Source organism: Peromyscus californicus, unplaced genomic scaffold, assembly GCF_007827085.1.
Source record: "Peromyscus californicus insignis strain IS unplaced genomic scaffold, ASM782708v3 Scaffold_3__1_contigs__length_106647218, whole genome shotgun sequence".
In the NCBI taxonomy this organism is placed as follows: Eukaryota; Metazoa; Chordata; class Mammalia; order Rodentia; family Cricetidae; genus Peromyscus; species Peromyscus californicus.
The window spans coordinates 43,392,063-43,412,855 of NW_026294551.1; the positions used below are offsets into that span (position 1 = coordinate 43,392,063).

A 20,793-nucleotide genomic window follows, 5' to 3' on the forward strand; every position below is an offset into this window, starting at 1 on the left:
ATACTGGGATTGAAGGTGTATGCCACCATACCCAGCAAAAGCTCTATTCTAAATAGCCAAAAGCAAAAATACAAAAATGATCATCAACAGATAAATGAGAAAACAAACTGTGCTATATTCATATAATGGAACACTAAACAGAATAAAATAGGATGAACCTTTAAAAAAAATCAATTACTAATGCAATATAGCTACAGCAATTATGCTGAATTACAAATAAGAACTTTTATTTCCCTTATATAAAATGCAAACTAATCTACATTAATAGAGCAAATCAATGATTACAAAGGAGGCTAAGGGCAGACAAGGGGTGAAACAGGATGAGGACTGCAAAGGAACATAAGGTTAACGTTCAGTAGAAGTGGATGCTGTCTACCAATGAGCCCATCAATGAATGAATGGAATATTCATAACAATCAGGAAAAAGGAACTACCATGTGCAACAATACACAAGACTATAAAAAATAATACAAACTACTTCCTAATTTAAGGTGGGGGCAAAGTAAGATCACATTTAATGAATTCTATTCATGAACTACAGACTTGCAGAACTAACCAAGAGTGACAGACTCAGACCAATACATGTAGACAACAAGTGCAGGAGTACTCACTGCAGAAAGGGAACTTTCTGGGATGAATACAAAGATTCTAAATCCTAAATTAGTTATTATATGTAAATTATACATCAATAAATTTTATTTAGATTAAAGATATACTTTTAAGTTGTCAATCTAAAAATAACTTTGAAGAGTGAACTTGGAGCTGATGAGGTGGCTCAGGAGGTGCACTAGCAGCCAAGCCTGACGATCTGAGTTCAATCCCTGGGACCCAGTGGTGCAAAGAGAAAACCAACTCCTGTAAGTGATCCTCTGACCTCGACATGTATGCTGTGGTATGTATACACCCCCCACACAATAAATAATTAAAGGTAATTTTGTTGTTGTTGTTTTCAGATGGGGTTTCTCTGTGTAGTCTTGGCTGTGCCGGCCAGAACTCGCTCTGTAGACCAGACTGGCTTCAATCTCAGAAATACACCTGCTTCTGCATCCTGAGTGATGGGATTAAAAGGCATGAGCTATCAAGTCCAGCTATAAATATAATTTTTTAAAAAAATCAACTTTGTTAACACAGTAGGCTGGCTATAATTTGACAACAGACAATACAAGTGTCAGCAAGGATGGAGAAATACCAAAACACTAGTACACTGCTAATGGAAATACAAGACGATACAGTAACTTTAACAGCATTATTTGTAGTAACCCTCAAACAGAAATAACAGTGAATGTCCATCATCAACTACCCATGGCTCATCAGGTAAAAGTACCTATTACATAAGCCTGAAGACCTCAGTTCAATCCCTGGGACCCACGTAAAGGTGGAAGGAGAAGATCAACCCCTCAAGGTTGCCCCGACTTCCAGACGTGTGCCACTGCAAGTCCACACACACCCCTACCCCCTAATCATGCATAGACACGACAATAAATTTAAGGAATCAAGAAACCATAAACTTCCAAAATTTTTTACACAATGTAATCCAAATACAACATTGGCTTGTGACACACAAGTATAGTTTCAACTAATACAAGGGATGAAGGAGGACTGCTTTAGGATTTAGAGACCAGACAGGAAAATATAGCAAAATCTCATCTCAAAAACAAACAAACAAACAAACAAACAAACAAACGTAAAAGAAACTGTAGGGGCTGGTGAGATGGTACAGCTGGTAAACATATTTGCTACCCAAGGCCAGAAACCTGAGTTTTTTCTGACCTCCATATGCATACACAATTTAAAACCAAAACCAAAACCACTACCCTCTTCTGGCATCCTCAGGCAATGCACACACACACAGTACACATATATACATGCACACAAAACAATACACAAATTAACGATAAAGTAAATCTTAGAAAATAATTTGCTGTGAGATGGTTCTTCTGTACGCTGTGAATATGTGTTCCTCTCATTGGTTGATAAATAAAGCTGTTTTGGCCAATAACCAGGCAGAATAAGATTAGGTGGTATAATCAAATTGGAGATGAAGGACCGAGTTGGGGCAGATGTCAGCCAGCCACTGAGGAAGCAAGATGTATAGAAAATGAAGTAACAAGCCACGAACCATGTGGCAAAGCACAAATAAGAAATATGGGTTAATTTAAATGTAAGAGCTTACTAGTAATAAGCCTGAGCCATCAGACAAATATTTATAATTAATATAAGCCTCTGAGTGGTTATTTGGAAATGGCTGCGGGATGGGGCAGGACAGAGAAAAGCCTCCATCTACAGTAATTAGTACAATGCTGTTTTGTTGCTACCTATAATACACAGCAAATAAATAGACCTTCTACAGAGCTTATAAAACATAAAGACACAAACATGTCATTTCCAGAACAGATATCCATTTATCACTCACTGAAACTATACACCAAAGAACATCAAAAAAGTACACAGAGGGGCTAGAGAGATGGCTCAGGGGCTCAGGGATTAAGAGTGTACAGGTTCTTGCAGAGGACCCAAGTGAAGGTTCCAGCACCCACATCAGGTGGCTCACAATGGCCTGTAATCCCAGCTCCAGGGAATCCAACACCTTTTTTTTGGCTCCTGACTATACTTATACATACACACACACACACACACACACACACACACACACAAAATTTAAAAATTTGTTAAATATAGTTTTTAAAAAGCACATAGAAAGGGTCCAATAATTGTTTGAAAAATAGAGGACCTAGAAAACAGAAGAATGGAAATAGTTACATTCTTTCTTTTAAGAGCCTAGAATTCACTTCCCCTTACCTCCATCGCTTCCTGAGCGATCTCTGGCATGTGTGACTGAGGGACCAGTTGGACAAGCCCTGTAATTAATTCTGCTGTACTGCCTTGAGTTTCGGGGCCCTGTTTTCTTGGATTCTGCAAGAGAAAAGCAAATTTTATTTTGTATTGAATTTATTTATTTACATACATGTATGTGTATATTACACATGTATCCAGGTGGCCACGGCAGCAGAAGAGAGTTTGGATGCCCAGAAGCTGATATGGGTGCTGAGAACACAACTCAGGAACTGTGGAAAAGTAGGAAGTGCTCTTAAGCACCAAGTCATCTCCCTAGCTCCTTCAAACTTCATTTTATCTTGTTTTGTTTTTGAGACAGGGTTTCTCTGTGTAGCACTGGCTGTCCTGGAACTCCCTCTGTAGACCAAGCTGGCCTGAACTCTGTTTCCTAAGTGCTGGGATTAAATAAAGGCGTGTATCACCACCTCCTGGTTAAAACTTCATTTTTTTTTTTTAATTTTTTTATTTCAGGGCTGAGGACTGAAACCCAGGGCCTTGCACTTGCTAGGCAAGCACTCTACCACTGAGCTAAATCCCCAAGCCCAAACTTCAATTTTTAAAAGAATGTATTGGCAGGATTATGAGGCACAACGTAAAGATCAACTGTAAACAGCTGCAGTTTCCTTTAGAGATGATGAAAATGTTCTATAAATGACAAATAGGAGTAGAGGGGGGTAACTACTAAGGGTTGAACCTATGGCCTCATTCACGAAATGTGAAGCAAGCTATAGCCTTACCATGAAATGATGTTTTTTTATAGTATGTGAATTGTAACTCAACAAAAATACAATTTTTTAAGCTGGGCAGTGGTGGCTATGTGAATCGTAACTCAATAAAAATATAATGTTTTTAAGTCAGGCAGTGGTGGCTCATGCCGTTAATCTCAGTACTTGGGAGGCAGAGGCATGCAGATCTCTATGAATTTGAAGCCAGCCTGGTCTACAGAGGGAGTTCCAGGACAGTCAGGGCTACAAAGAGAAACCTTGTCTCAAATACAAACAAACTATATATATATATATATATATATATATATATATATATATATATATATAATTTTTTTAAAAATCAGATTTATTGAGGGTTCTCTTAATTTGCAGTTCTGTTAACAAATGTCGTATCAGTAGACTCCTAATTGAACAGACACTAGCTTTTCAACTAAGAAAATGTATTAGAGGCTAGGCATATAAATCAATACTAGAATGCTGAATTTCAATCCCAGAACCACAAGGGAAAAAGAAAAAACTGCACACATCAGGAATCCAAGGGTTAAGTCTAAAAGTCCTGTTCAGTGCATACAGCTGGGCTGGGGATGTAGCTCAGTTGGTAGAATGTTTGCTTAGCACAGGGAAAGCTCTGGGCTGTATTCCAGCACTTGGGAGACAGAGGTAAGAGGATCAAAAATTCAAGGTCACCTTTGACTACATAATGAATCAGAGGCCAGCCTGGGCTACAAGTAACCCTGTCTTAACCAATACAATCTACATAGCCATGTTAAAGGAAAACTAGAATCCATACCTAAAGAAAGCAATACTCCAGTCACTGTGGAAAAATGCCATCATGTACTAAGAAATTACTACTCTTCCTAAATATGAAGTTTACCTGTTCAACAAACTGTTTCTGATAATTTGTAAAAATCTATTTACACTTAAATAATATATGGTTTGGTGGCATGATAGTGCACACTTGTAATCCCAGCAATTAGCAGGCCAAGTCATGAGACTCTTGAGTTCAGGAGCAGCCTGGGCTGCACAGGGAGATCTTATTTGGAAAAACAAAGAGAAAAAGAACATATGATTCATTTAAGTGAAACCAACTGAACTTATATCTGTATTTTATTTGTTGATTACATATTCTTCATTATAATATGTAACATATATTCTTACCTAGTATAACTGTAATTACAAACTCGTCCATTTTCTGATGTTCACTATTCATTTATAACTCTATAGAATTTGTTGAACAGCAAAGACATAGCAATAAAAAAGAAAGATGCCTGTTGGAGAATATTATTTTAAGGTGTATTACTTTTGTTTATGTTGCATTTGTTTAACTCTGTGAAGCTGTGTTACTGTGCCTGTCTAAAACACCTGATGAGCTGATAGAGAACTGGCCAGCCAAAGGCAAGGCAGGAGAAAGGATGGCGGGGCTGGCAGGCAGAGAGACTAGATAGAAGGAGAAATCTGAAGAGAGATCAAGAAGTAGCCAGAGAAGGAGGAGGACTCCAGGGGCCAGCCACCCAGCTACAGAGCAAGCCACAGAGTAAGAGACAAAGAAAGGCAGACAGGAATAGGGAAGATAAAAGCCCAGAGGCAAAAGATGAATGAGATAATTTAAGTTAAGGAAAGCTGGCTATAAATAAATTAAGCTAAGGCTGGGCATTCATAATTAAGAATAAGTCTTCTTGTGTGATTTATTTGGGGGCTGGGTGGTGGGCCCCCCAAAAGAGCAAAAACAAACAAGAACAGATGCTGCCGGGCATGGTGGCGCATGAATTTAGTCCCAGCACTCAGGAGGCAGAGGCAGATGTATCTTTGTGAGTTTGAGGCCAGCCTGGTCTACACATCAAGTTCCAGTACAGAGAGAGCTGCATAATAAAAGAGACATTGCCTCAAAAAGACAAAAAAAAAGGAGGAGGAGAAAGAGGAAGAGGAAGAAGAAGGAGAAGAAAACAAGAAAGTGAAAGAAAGAAAGAAAGAAAGAAAGAAAGAAAGAAAGAAAGAAAGAAAGAAAGAAAGAAAGAAAGAAAGAAAGAAAGGAAGAAAGAAAGAAGGGAGAGAGATGTCTCCTACCTCCAGGAAGGAAGGAAGGAAGGAAGGAAGGAAGGAAGGAAGGAAGGAAGGAAGGAAGGAAGGAAGGAAGGAGGGAAGGAAGGAAGAAAAAGATGTCTCCTACCTCCCAATAGTCTCATGAGGAAAACAAGTATTAATTAAATTACTAAATAAACACCAAACTGCAAATGAGGTAAGAAATGTCAAAGTACCCTCTGCCAGGAGATTCAGAGGCTGAGAATGTGGCCCAGTCAGTGAGGTCTCCATAAAGTGGACACCGTAACTTAAAAGTAGAGATAGAGATGTAAGAAATGATGGCAGTTAATCAGAAAGGTGGAAAACATGGAGTAACACAAACCAGGACAAAGATGGTAAAAAGAGAAGACAGAATTGTATTACTTTAAAAATACCATGATTGAGACCATGTTTATATTTCTCTTATTAACGAAGGTTTAGAATTTATCTGTAAATATTCTTTTTCCTATGGTTACTGGGGAAAGTTACTTAACCACTAGATGGCAGCAAAGGAAGCAATTTCCATGGAGCTAGGATGTGGTCAAATATAGTGACAGTTGCCAATCAAACAAAACCCCACGCACCCAGCCAACTCAACCAAACAAAAGGCAAGGAGGGTCAGGCCAGAGAGCATCTGCAGGCATTACAAGACTACTAGACTCTGGTTCAGTCCCCAACATCATCAAGGAAAACAAAAAGGATTTCCATAATTCTTGGAAAATAGCAAATTTTACTTAAACTTCTTCGCCTCAAACAATTCAACTCTTGTTCTTCAAACAATAACCTACTTAACATGAAAAACACTGGTGAGTTTGGTTTATTGTTGAACATAAATTACAGCTATGTAAACAAAGTAACCCTAGTATTATGTGGCATTCATAATGAGATGCCATAACTCATGCCACACACCAGAGAAACCAAGAAAAGAAGTGTTATTATTTCAGAGTCCACTGACAAATTGTATGTAATTTTTCCAAGTCAATGATCTAACTATTCTACTACAATCTCAAAATTTTGGTGGGCTTTCAAAAAAGCTCAAAAATCTCATAGATTTTCTTTTGGGGTTGATCCTTTAGGAACTTCATCCTCTCTGTCTCTATTACCTCATTATCAGAAAAATTTTTCATGTGTAAATACTTTTAAAATTCTGGAGTGGAGGCATGATGATATAGTCCTGTATTACCAGCAGGGATGTTGAGTTCAAGGTCAAAACAGGATACACAGCAAGACTTTGTCTCAAAAAGCGTACACGTGCACACACACAAACATGGGAGTTCATATTATTCTTGAAACCATAGGCATTTAGTTTGAATGCCTGTATTTTAGTTATTTGAAAAGCATAGCAGCAAAAGTGTAAAACACCAAAGCATTTGAAAAGCCTGGCACTGAGTACACCAATTAGAAATGTTACTTGACAGTGTTCTCCAAGGATTAGGGATCCTGAGAAATGTTAAACACATCATCCTATTAACAATTCAGATAGCTTTATTTGAACACTAGTAAGAACATAAATGTCTCTTATTAATAGTAGCAGCAACCAACCTTATCACTTATTATATGCCAGGAATTGTTCCTCAAAGCCCTACACATGCTAGTTGACTCTCCTGAAGGATCTCTCTGAGGTAGGAGCTATTATTACCTACTATTTCAGGTGAAAAACCTAAGGGGCAAAGGTTGAAGTAAACCACCTGCTACTAACTAGTCTTTCTTCAGAGCCTGTACATTTAATCCTTTCCTGTAACTATCACTTGGTTACAGTATTTACATTGTTTCTTAATTACTCTGTGTACCAAAGTGATATTCTCAGGAATCCAGTATCATCTGAGGCAATAAAAAGCAGAGTTACGGCAATAACTGAATAACCACTCTCATTTTACTTTCTCTTCTAATACAGTAATAGAGGGCTGGTGAAGGAACACAGGGAGCTAGCTATAAATGCTAATTTGCTTAGTAATAGAAAAAAGCATGAGTGGTGTAGATGCAGAGCACACTGCTTTTATAGTTGCTTGTTCCACTTGACCCCAGGAGTATGCCTGATCATAATGCATGATCTAAAACAGACCAAGGACAATGATGCCACTAAAGTCATTCAACGATAAGGAAGGGAAAGGTTAGGAAAGGTGATCTAATTCTATTACAATTCTCTGGAAATGAGTTTTCTTGGCAATGTCTTAGAGGTTGTTACTTATGACTAGAAAGGATTTTGTCCTTTTAATTCAACTAAATTAGTGGAATAATTTCAAATTTCAAATTTTAAAATACTTACACAAAGCAAAAGCTTTGGATCTGCATGAATTAGTTTCACCATGGACAAAAGAAGGCACTTATAGCTCCTTGTCTCCAGATCTGTAGGCTTTTCTTTAAATTTAAGGCTTGTTACCTTTTCTTTAAATGTAAGACTCTAGTAATAAAACAAAAACATGACAGCACCTTAGTGAGAATCAGATTCAGAGTAACAGCTATACTTTAGAGAAGAAATTATTTAAAAAGCTTTGAAAACAGACACATTTCATACCACCAAATGGCTATTAGTAGAAACATAAGCCAATAAGCATAAATTTAACACTGCATTTGAAAAAATGATTTTATAGCATTTACATTATTCTTATATAATAATCTAGTAAGCTTTAATGAAAATCTAAAGGACTAAAGGCATAATATCAATCAAGTTGGCTCCTGGGTTAAAAAATTGACTTTCAAAATATGAAAATGTAAAAGGAAAAATATTGGGTCTATATCTTATACACATATACGATACATACTGGGGAACTCAAATTAGCAAACACTTATCATACACACACACACACACACATATCCTATAAACTGTGCAACATTATCATTTGTAAGATGCATCACTTCTTGGCTGTGGTAAAAGAAAGAAAGACTACCGTGAATCCCAGATACTGCACAAAGGGAGATAAACATCTACTTTCAGACAGAAGTAAAAGTACACTCTTTAGAACTCATGAAACATTCATTCTCTGTAGGCAACCTCTGTATTTATAGCTTGGTTATGAATTTGCTTTTTTGTTTTGATGGCATTTCCTCTTTCAAGTTATAGAATGCATGCATTTGACTTTTTGCCTAAGACTATTCATAAAACAGAACTCTTCGGTGACAATGTGGTTCAGTTATAGAGATACTATGGTCAATTAAATAATTAATACTGGATGTCAGTCAATAAAAAAAATCCAGGGGCTGGAGAGTTGGCTAAGCGGTTAAGGGCACTGACTGCTCTTCCAGAGGACAAGAGTTCAAATCCCAGCACCGACATGGCAGCTCACAACTGCCTGTAACTCCAAGATCTGACATCATCACACAGGCAAAATACCAATGCACATAAAATAAAATAATTTCAACAATTACAATCTAGATTCAGTGTCACTCTATTTCTCTCTAGCCTTTTAAAATATTTCCTTTTTTCCTTTAACACCACAAAAAGAATCTGCTTTTGACCTGGTGCCAGCAGTGAGTATATACAGATACAGGGCCTAGGTGACTGCAGTGAGCACATACAGATACAGGGCCTGGGTGACTGCAGTGAGTATATACAGATACAGGGCCTGGGTGCCAGCAATGAGCACATACAGATACAGGGCCTGGGTGACTGCAGTGAGTATATATAGATACAGGGCCTGGGTGCCAACAATGAGCACATATAGATACAGGGCCTGGGTGACTGCAGTGAGTATATACAGATACAGGGCCTGGGTGCCAGCAATGAGCACATACAGATACAGGGCCTGGGTGACTGCAGTGAGTATATACAGATACAGGGCCTGGGTGCCAGCAATGAGCACATACAGATACAGGGCCTGGGTGACTGCAGTGAGCACATATAGATAGATACAGGGCCTGGGTGACTGCAGTGAGCACATACAGATACAGGGCCTGGATGACTGCAGTGAGCACATATAGATAGATACAGGGCCTGGGTGACTGCAGTGAGCACATATAGATAGATACAGGGCCTAGGTGACTGCAGTGAGCACATATAGATAGATACAGCACCTGGGTGACTGCAGTGAGCACATATAAATACAGGGGCCTGGGTGACTGCAGTGAGCACATATAGATACAGGGGTCTGGGTGACTACAGTGAGCACATACAGATACAGGGGCCTGGGTGACTGCAATGAGCACATACAGATACAGGGGCCTGGGTGACTGCAGTGAGCACATATAGATACAGGGCCTAGGTGACTGCAGTGAGCACATACAGATACAGGGGCCTGGGTGACTGCAGTGAGCACATACAGATACAGGGGCCTGGGTGACTACAGTGAGTACATATAGATACAGGGCCTAGGTGACTGCAGTGAGCACATACAGATACAGGGGCCTGGGTGACTGCAATGAGCACATACAGATACAGGGGCCTGGGTGACTGCAGTGAGCACATATAGATAGATACAGGGGCCTGGGTGACTGCAGTGAGCACATACAGATACAGGGGCCTGGGTGACTACAGTGAGCACATACAGATACAGGGGCCTGGGTGACTACAGTGAGCACATACAGATACAGGGCCTGGGTGACTGCAGTGAGCACATATAGATAGATACAGGGCCTGGGTGACTGCAGTGAGCACATACAGATACAGGGCCTGGATGACTGCAGTGAGCACATATAGATAGATACAGGGCCTGGGTGACTGCAGTGAGCACATATAGATACAGGGCCTAGGTGACTGCAGTGAGCACATATAGATAGATACAGCGCCTGGGTGACTGCAGTGAGCACATATAAATACAGGGGCCTGGGTGACTGCAGTGAGCACATATAGATACAGGGCCTAGGTGACTGCAGTGAGCACATACAGATACAGGGGCCTGGGTGACTGCAGTGAGCACATATAGATACAGGGCCTGGGGGACTGCAGTGAGCACATATAGATACAGGGCCTGGGTGACTGCAGTGAGCACATATAGATACAAGGGCCTGGGTGACTGCAGTGAGCACATATAGATACAGGGGCCTGGGTGACTGCAGTGAGCACATACAGATACAGGGGCCTGGGTGACTGCAGTGAGCACATATAGATACAGGGCCTGGGTGACTGCAGTGAGTACATATAGATAGATACAGGGGCAGCAGATTATGCAGCCTTTACTTGGCCATGACAAACATCTCTGCAGACAGACTGTTTTCTTTCAATTAACAATTAGAGATGAGACATCCCACAACATATACAGTTCTCAATTTTCAAGTGTTTAAGAAATAAAATGGCCAGCCTGGGCTACCAAGTGAGTTCCAGGAGAGGCGCAAAGCTACACAGAGAAACCCTGTCTCGAAAAACAAAACAAAACAAAACAAAACAAAAAAAAAAAACACCACACCTTAGCCAGGCGGTGGTGGCGCACGCCTTTAATCCCAGCACTCGGGAGGCAGAGCCAGGCGGATCTCTGTGAGTTCGAGGCCAGCCTGGGCTACCAAGTGAGTTCCAGGAAAGGCGCAAAGCTACACAGAGAAACCCTGTCTCGAAAAACCAAAAAAAAAAAAAAAAAAGAAATAAAATACTCAAACTCTCCAGTACCAAGGCAAATGTTTATCAGATGTATTTAGTAAGTTCTGTGTAGTGTTTGTTCTTGTTAAACCATAGATATATATGAGTGTGTGTGTGTGTGTGTGTGTGTGTGTGTCTGTCTGTCTGTCTAGCCTGAATCAAGGTGAAACCTTCACTGAACAAATTCACTATGATGTAATTGATGTGATATCACCACTGCACAGGAACCACACAACCAGAGGACAATCAGTTGACAGAAAAATTTTCTCTGATTTGGTAATCATTTTGTAAGTAAGTAATTTTTAGTTGAATGTCAGGTACTAGCATGTAGATTTTGTTCTATAGTATGACTGACTAGTAGGAAAGCTAAAACTTGAGGAATTTCAAATACTTCTTTTAATTCAATGGCCATCAGTGGGTTTTATAATGTCTAGAATAATTTGCTGCTTAACAAAAATAAACAAACCCGTTTCTTGAGTAGAAATGTAAAAAACAAGAAAAAAAATCCTTCATTTTAGGATCTAACCTGACACACGCTCTTGGGTGAGAAAGACAGTCCGCTATGCCAGGGAAGAAACCCCTAAGCCAGAGGTTCAAGCAGTTCATTAGGAACCGAAACCACCTGCTAACTTAAGACTATGAAACTGACTTACAGGCATGGTAAGAAACATCTATGCCAAAATCCCACCTACAACAAAAGTAAAAAACTTCACCTCTGAATTGTATTAAAGCATATTTCTAGTTTTAAGATATAAATTATTACTGATGATACAAATATTTCAAAAATTTAAAAATACTACTAAAGTACCAAAAAAAAAAAAAAAAAAGAAAGAAGTAAACATGGGTACAGTACTCATGAAAACAGCTAGTTCCCATATCAAAACCAACATTTAAAACAGTCCTTAGAAGCATGGTACCCAGACACACATTATGAAGACAAATCTTTAAAAGGTCATCTTAATCTAAAAATTTAAACTGGTTTTGTGGGAGAGAAATAACCCAGATAGAGAAATTTTTAGTTCAGTCAAGTAAGAAGTTCATCCACTGATTCATTCACACACACACACTCTCACACACACTCACTCACACTCACACACTTACACACACACACACACACTCACACACACACATACACACTACCACCATTGTGGGCCTGGTGCCTGTGCTGAAGCAGCAAAAGCTTCATTATCCACCAAGCGAACTTGCTACTGCGGTAGAACCACCAAGGAGCAGAGCAGGACGAGGCTGGGTATCAAAAAATCCTCAAAAGGAACTCTGCTTGTGACATTGTAATTCCTTAACAATATTTGGCCTTAGTTTCCTTAGTTATGGAAACAAATCAAACGAAACATTTTCAAAGAGTTGAAATAATAAAATCCCATCCAATGCAAGCTATATATAATAAAAACTCTTAGGAAACTGGTTAAGTTTATTCAAAACAGCTTCAGGGCTGCTCTATAGCAGAATCAAAAAGTAACAACATATTTTTATCTTGTTGAAGAAAAACAAAATCAAAGTAATTAGTTTTTTGGCTTAAAAAAATGTGTACAATGTGTGTTTTGCCTGCTTGTGTGTATGCATGTGCACCACGTACATACTGGTGCTGGCAAAGTTCAGAAGAAGTGCCAGATCCCCTGGAACTAGAGGTAAGAATCTTCATGAGCCACCTTATGGGAGCTGGGAACCATAGTTAGGTCTTCTCTAAGAGCAACAAGTGCTCCTAACTGCTGAGCCATCTCTCCAGCCCCCAAGTAACTACTGCTTTCTACCAATTAACTTACCTCCAAAATTGTAGGCAGTTGTCAGGCTTTGAAACACATATTAGTTTACCTTTTGATACACAGAACTGTTTTTTGAAACAAGATCTTACTATGTAGTCCTGGCTGGCCTCTAATTCATGGAGATTTGCTTGCTTATGCCACCCAAGAGCTGGGAATAAGGTATGTTCCATTATGTCCAGCCACACAAAACTTCTAGATTGCTACTTCTGCAGCAAAGTGAAGGCTCAGATTCCTAAGTCTCCAAATCAATTTAAGCAATGCAAATAAGAAATAGCCCATGATCCTAGCATTAGCAGCAGGCACATCTGTCGCCTATTCATACATAAGCAGAGAGGAATGCTGCTTACCTTAAGGATTCACAAACTCTAAAATTTCCTTACTCTATTAATTAAGTCAGAGTAATTTTCCACTTTCTCTGATTAAAAATATTAAACAGGGCCGGGCAGTGGTGGTACATGCCTTTAATTCCAGCACTTGGGAGGCAGAGGCAAACAGATCTCTGTGAGTTCAAGGCCAGCCTGGTCTACAAATCAATTTCCAGGACAGCCAGGGCTGTTACACAGAGAAACCCTTTCTCAAAAAACAAAACAAATAACCAGAAAATTTTCCTACAGCCATCACACACACACATTCAAAATTCTATACACAGGAATACACAAAGTGTTAAAACACTGGGGAGAGCTAGAGAGATGGCTCAGTGGTTAGGAGCTTTACCAGAAGACCAAGTTCAGTATGGTGATATTTTATTTGTATTAAAATGTTATTTGGCCGGGCAGTGGTGGCGCACGCCTTTAATCCCAGCACTCGGGAGGCAGAGCCAGGCGGATCTCTGTGAGTTCGAGGCCAGCCTGGGCTACCGAGTGAGTTCCAGGAAAGGCGCAAAGCTACACAGAGAAACCCTGTCTCGAAAAACAAAAAAAAAGAAAAAAAAATGTTATTTGTATGTTAATAAATAAAGTTGCCCAGGGGTCAGAGCTATTAGCAAGCCATAGGAAAGCAGGGCAGTGGTGGCGTACGCTTGTAATCCCAGCACTTGGTAGGCAGAGCTAGGTAAGTCTCTGTGTGTTCAGGGATACAGCCAGTATCGGATACACATGCCTTTAATTTCAATACCAATCATAGAAAACCTGGAGGCCTATACAGACAGGCCGTGATGAGGCGGTCATGTGGTTGGGTAGCTCTGGTTCGGAGAGGTAGGACCACCGCAGGAGGAAGGGTAAGGTTTTAGCCCTTAGCTCTGACCTCTTGGCTTTCTTCTTTGCATTGGTTCTGTGTTTCTTATTTAATAAGAAGGTTGGTTACATCTACAGTTCAGTCCCTGGCACTCCGCTCAGGTGGCTCACAATCACCTGTAACTCTGGCTTGTTGGGGGAATCTGATGCCTCTGGCCTCCATGGGCACCTACACTCATGTACACCTACCCACACATACACTCATGTAATTAAAAATAACAAAAATGACTCTTAGAAAACACTGGGAAGGTGGAAGCAGGAAGACAGTGAGTTCAAGGTCAGCCAAAGCTACATGGCCTGTATCTCAAAGAAAAAGAAGTTTAAAAGTGATTCTGAAAATTAAATGTATATTGCTACTTCCAAAAATAACAATAAGAATAGAAATAAAACAAAATTCCTATCATTGATGTCCTTGAACCACAAGCCATCCTCTCTAGTTACAGATTTAAGGAAACAGTGATCATAGCATACCGTAGGGCTCATAGGGTCAACTAACAACCAAATCTAAGAAACTTCTAAATGTAAACTATATCGGACTATCAAGCAAATCTGTGACTGTTCAAAAGAATGAGGTTCATTTTGTGTCAGCAGTCATGCATAAAAATTAAATGGCGGGCCTGGAGAGATGGCTCAGAGGTTAAGAGCACCCACCGACTGCTCTTCCAGAGGGCCTGAGTTCAATTCCCAGCACCCACATAGTGGCACACAACCATCTGTAATGAGATCTGGCACCCTCTTCTGTGTACATAATAAATAAATAAATCTTTTAAAAAAATTAAATGGCAGAGGTGTTAGCAAGCTATAAAACAGGAAGCAAATATGAAACTTTCACCAATTCCATTATATCTCTTACCAGCATAAGATGTATAATAAACCTAGGTAACAAATACAAAGTCTTCCTTTGCAATGTTGAAAATTGATCCTAAGGGCCAATGCATATTAGGGAAGCACTTTACCACTGAGCTATATCCCAACACACAGTAATCTGGTGTTGGAGTTACAGCTCAGTGGTACAGGTGTGCATAGTAGAGGCCCTAGTTTTGACTGTTAGCATGCTCTCCTAATGCAAAAACAAAGGTGTGGGGGTGAGTTAAAAGAATTACTAAAGCTTAAAGAAAATAATGTCTAGTTAAGTAATATTTACATAGTCATTATATATGTTACCATTAACATATACACCTGTAACAAATTTTTTAATTAAAAAGATACTGTGTCCTTGCCATCACAAAAAATCAACTAAAGTAAGCCTGCATATGACATTTTATTTAATAAAATACCACTGGGCAGGGGGTATAGTATAGCACATGTCTGGCACTCATGGGGGACCTAAGACTGATCTCCAGCACTAAAGGAAAACAAACCAACAAACCCTGGCCTGTCCTTTCAGCTGTTGTTTTTAGGATAATAATGCCAAAGCTCCTTGAATAGAAACCGTCTTCATTTGAACAGCTGGTATGGTTTTTTTAAATCTTCAAAAACTGCTGCTACAACTGGATAGGAATGAACCTAACTGTATAAAACAAAGTATTTGGTGTATTTTGTATACTGTCATAGGAACTTGGAAAGAGAAGCATGCCAGGGAGGATACTGTTTAAATTACAAGTGTGAGATGGATAGTTTATTAGATAAAACCAACACGTGAAGACATACTGTATTCTCTTTTGAAATGACATGATGTGACTACAATGGTAACTATGCACAGAAAAGTCAAAGAAAAAATGGACTTTTCTGAGGTAGTTCCAATGGGTCATACATACTTACAGCCACAGAAGCCCACTGCCATGCAAAGCAGTGACTGGTTGGCATCTGGCCATGTGAGCGACAGCAGTCAATAAGAACAGAAAATAAGCAGAAGACAAAGCACCACCAATCAATGAAGAGTTCCCATGTAAATACTCTTCCTACACACAGACAGAAATCAAGTACACAACCCTGACTAGCTGTGGAAACTACTCACTTCCCATGAGCTTTCTGTACTAACCCATCTCTTGGAACACAATTTCAAAGTATGCCTTTGTTAAGCTTAAATCAACATCAATGTCAAAGTGCCTATCAATTTTTGCTCAAATTTTGCTGAATGATCATTATTTACTAAAATGGATGTATCCTTGAGTAGAAACTGTTTCAGTCTGTTTCTAATTTTCTGTGTACTATTTATTCAGCATCAGGACATTTACTCTAACCCACGGGTCTGGTTGCATTGCTCATCCTTGAAAGTAAGAAACAAATCAAAACATCTGAGTAAGAAAAAACTCAAGTGAAAACAGAAGAAAGGTGACATTCACTAGGGTATTATTAGCATTTTCTGGAAATTTTTCTTGAAGAAAATTCAGCTCACTTAACAAACACAGTGAAAAACAGATCCTGCTAATCAGCAGCAGTGGCACTGTATTACACAACACACAACATTCATGGAAGGAAAGAGCCAGCCGACCCTCTAAACGCAAGTCCGCAGCAATGAGATGAAGACCCCAAAGACGCAGTGGACAGGTGAACTCAAAACCCAGGGTTTCTTACTGGTGCCATCCGTATTGCTGGGTGCGCTCCACAGCCCTGCACTGCTTTGTGAAGTGTTTCACCAAACATATTTCGAAGTTCAACTGAGTGACAATAGACAGCATCAATCTTGGGCCACCAATCCAATGCAGACTAGAGAAAAACAAGAGAACATAGAGTACAAAAATCACATGACTTGTATACACTTAACACTGTAATTCTAGCTTTTAACCTTTGTGAGAAACTTTCAGAGACCATGCAAACACACAATATGATTTTCAAAGTCTTCAAATGATGTCTTTAGGTCAAACATTAACCAGACATACTATATTTTAAAATATAATAATGAGCATGTGCAAATGAGGCTTTCCTTTCTCAATAATGTCCTACTAAATTTAAAACCAAAATATTTGGAAAATTCTTTAGCCAATCTTTGTCTTTTTTTAAAAGTGTTTATCACATTTCAGAAACACATGCATATATTATATATTTTTTATATCATAGCTTTCCATGAGATTAGTGCTTCAACACAATGTTGAAAGACTATGTAAACCATTAGTTAAATGCTTACAAACAACAATAATCAACAACATGAAATTAGTAAATGAAATAAAGCCATTAGTAAACCAATCATCTTTAAGTTGATAAGCAGATGGTAGAATACATGGAAGACTAAATGGTCACCATAAACAAAGACAGCCGATCCTAGCTAAGTATTTTTACTTTTACAATCCTAGAGATTAAAGCCAGGCCTTTGGAGCTTTTGTACATTAAGCAAGTGGTCTACCATTCCCCTACATTCTCAGATGAAGCTAAGGATTCTTAAAATTATTATTTTATATAGATATTTTCCTATTTCTGTTTAGCCTACCTCGCTAGTTTATGAAGCCTGTTTCAATTAAAATGTATCCTCAATGACCTTTACTTTAATTAATATATTTCAATTTTAAATGCTTCAAAACATAATGGTGAAAATTCACTAATGTTTATTATCAGTTTATAGAAAAATGATCAGATAAACTTTCACCACTTACATAGATTATATATGAAAACAATAAGCTTAAAATATGAATTTTCAATTGCTAATACTCTGGTTAAAAATCTGATAGAATAATAACATATTTGCATAGTAAATACAGGTACACACATAGTAAATACAACTTCACACATCCTACTCACTATTTTTTTACTCAAAATCAAGCGAGTCTTAACATTAAGTTCTCATTCATACCTCACAGTATTTTGAGTCTCAATCTCTATTTACAAGGAACCTAAAAACAAAACGAAGGCAGGCACAGTGGTGCCCACTGTTAGTCCTGACCCACGGGGGCTGAGGCAGGAGGACGCTCAAGGCTAGACTGGGCAACCCAGCAAGGCTTCATCTCAAAAAAGAAGTAAAACAGGGGTCAGAGAAGTGCTGGGGGATGTCTTTCTGTATATACCCTGTGGATATATATTGTTCCCACTGGTTAATAAATGAGCTGCTTTGGCCTATGGCAAGGACGCTTAGAGGCAGACAGGAAATCCAAGGAGAGAGACAGGAAAGAGAAAGGCAGAGTCTAAGAGGAGCCGCCAGCCTGCTGCCCAAGGAACAACATGCCAGCAGACCGGTAAGCCATGGAACACGTGGCAAAACACAGATTAATACAAATGGGTTAATTTAAGATATAAGAGCTAGCCGGGCGGTGGTGGCACACACCTGTAATCCCAGCACTCGGGAGGCAGAGATAGGTGGATCTCTGTGAATTCGAGGCCAGCCTGGTCTACAGAGCTAGTCTAGGATAGGCTCCAAAGCTACAGAGAAACCCTGTCTAGAAAAACAAAAACAAAAAAAAAACAAAAACAAAAAAAAAAGTGTACCATGGTAATAAGTATATACTATATATTAATTTACAGCCTTAAGAATTATTAATTTTATAATTTTCCTTTTTCATAAGGAATTAATCCATTTATTTCAAAATAAACACTTTCAAATAAAACAGGCACTAAAAATTAGACATCAATTGAGTTAGTAAAAAAAAAAAAAAAGTTTAGCGTTTTGATCAGTTACTAAGTATGTCCATTCTGAAACTAGTCAATTTAAATAGACATTTTCCCTTAATAATACTTTATTAAAAAGTATTTATACTCATATAAGCAAATTATATACATTCCTAACAGGTTATTTAAATTATTTTCAAATACCCTGGAAATTACTTTTTAACAACCTCTTGGCAGAGATTACCTTCAATATATGAAGTATTAATAAGCAAACTACAATAAACTGCTACAAGAAAAAATCTGCAATAAACTACTATGCCAGATGTAGCATGTTCATGTCCATGTATATTTCTTATTTTCCCAACTGCACATCTAATATAACCTTTAAAAAGCCTATACAGGAGCCCACCAGGAGTGGCATACATCTTTAATCTCAGCATTCCAGAGGCAGAGGCAGGTGGATCTTTATGAGTTCAAGGCCAGCCTGATCTACAGAGTGAGTTCCAGGACAGCCAGGGCTGTTACACAGGGCTGTTAACCTTATCTCAAAAAAATGATTGATTGATAGATAGATAGATAGATAGATAGATAGATAGATAGATGGGTGGGTGGGTGGGTGGATAAGCAAGCTTATACAGATAAACTATAGAACATAGATCTTAAAACTATAGTTTATTTCTTAGTGCACATCATTTTTAAAAAGTAACAGCACAAATACCAATTTAGAAACTGCTAAAAACTTACACTGCAACAAAATTCAAATAGTGAATAGACTTTAAAAATTTCTAAAAGAGCCGGGCGGTGGTGGCGCACGCCTTTAATCCCAGCACTCGGGAGGCAGAGCCAGGCGGATCTCTGTGAGTTCGAGGCCAGCCTGGACTACCAAGTGAGTTCCAGGAAAGGCGCAAAGCTACACAGAGAAACCCTGTCTCAAAAAACCAAAAAAAAAAAAAAAAAAAAAATTTCTAAAAGAAATTGGAATGTTGTAGCAGGAATCTTAAAAGTTCTTATTAATAAAATCAAACCTGAGGCCAGTTTTTGGGGTGAATGCTGGAAGATCAGAGAAGCAAAACAAGTCACAGCTACCTCACTTCACCAGTTCCTCAGCTGATCCTGTTTCCTCAGACTGGAAGCCTTTGAATCCTCATCCGAATGGGTCTCAGCTGAACTGTTGCTCAAAAGCCTAAAAGCTTAACAAGCCAAATGCTTCTAGTTTCTGGTCCTCACGCCTTATATACCTTTCTGCTTTCTACCATCACTCCCTGGGATTAAAGGCTCGCTTTCTGGGATTAAAGGCGTGAGTCACCATGCTTGGCTGTATCCTTGAACACATGGATTTCTGCCTAGCTCTGCCTCCCAAGTGCTGGGATTAAAGGCGTGTGCTACCACTGCCTATCCTCTATGTTTAATATTGTGGCTGTTCTGTCTCTGACCCCAGATAAGTTTATTAGGGTGCACAATATTTCAGGGAACACAATACCACCATAGAATGTTTTAGATCTAAACCCAGTAATTATAAATTGCAAGTGGGGACATCTCACAGAAGCAAAATAAAACTCAGAGCATCATTTCTAATTCTACATTAAACCAGAAAAAATAATGAAACTTTTATCTTTTAAGAGAACACAATAATTTAAAAAACTGTCAACTGGTTTAAGAGACATGGAAAAGGAGAATTTAGGAATACTGAACTAAACTGTTTAAAAACAACATATACACAAATAAGTCTAAGATCTGAACTCCATGACTCTCGGAAAGAATTCATATGACATAAAGACATACATTTTCCTACTAAACATTCCCAGTTAAACTCTATTAAATACTTGATTGCATAAATTTGCATACTAACTGTTTTAAATAGTTCTTTACAATTAAAAGTATTTTAGAGTCATTATTTGTTAGCCTCAAGCCTGGGTGGAGGGTGGAATCTAATAAGAAACAATTTACCAAGCAATCTCTAAGGATGAGGATAACTAAAGTATAACCTGGAAGTCACGTTGGAGGACCAGTGTGGTGGCTCAGTCCTTTTAATTCCAGTACTTAGAAGGCAGAGGCAGGTGGATCTCTGTGAGTATGTCAGCCTGGTCTATATAGTGAGTTTCAGGCCATCTAATAGTACATGATGAGACCTTGTCTCAAAAAACAAATAAACAAAAAGACACTTGCACATTATTTGAGTT

General features: G+C 38.8%; 1 protein-coding gene across 10 annotated transcripts in view; it reads right to left on the reverse strand.

Moving 5' to 3' along the window:
* Nf1 (neurofibromin 1) overlaps positions 1-20,793 on the reverse strand; it is a 246,624-nt gene that overhangs the window by 147,833 nt on the left and 77,998 nt on the right. For all 10 annotated transcript variants that reach the window (XM_052755665.1, XM_052755662.1, XM_052755661.1 and 7 more), the window contains 3 exons: positions 16,655-16,786; positions 7,885-8,019; positions 2,800-2,913 (listed from right to left, as the gene is read on the reverse strand). In XM_052755665.1, coding sequence (XP_052611625.1) covers positions 2,800-2,913; positions 7,885-8,019; positions 16,655-16,786 — 381 coding nt within the window. The remainder of the gene's footprint in view (positions 1-2,799; positions 2,914-7,884; positions 8,020-16,654; positions 16,787-20,793) is intronic.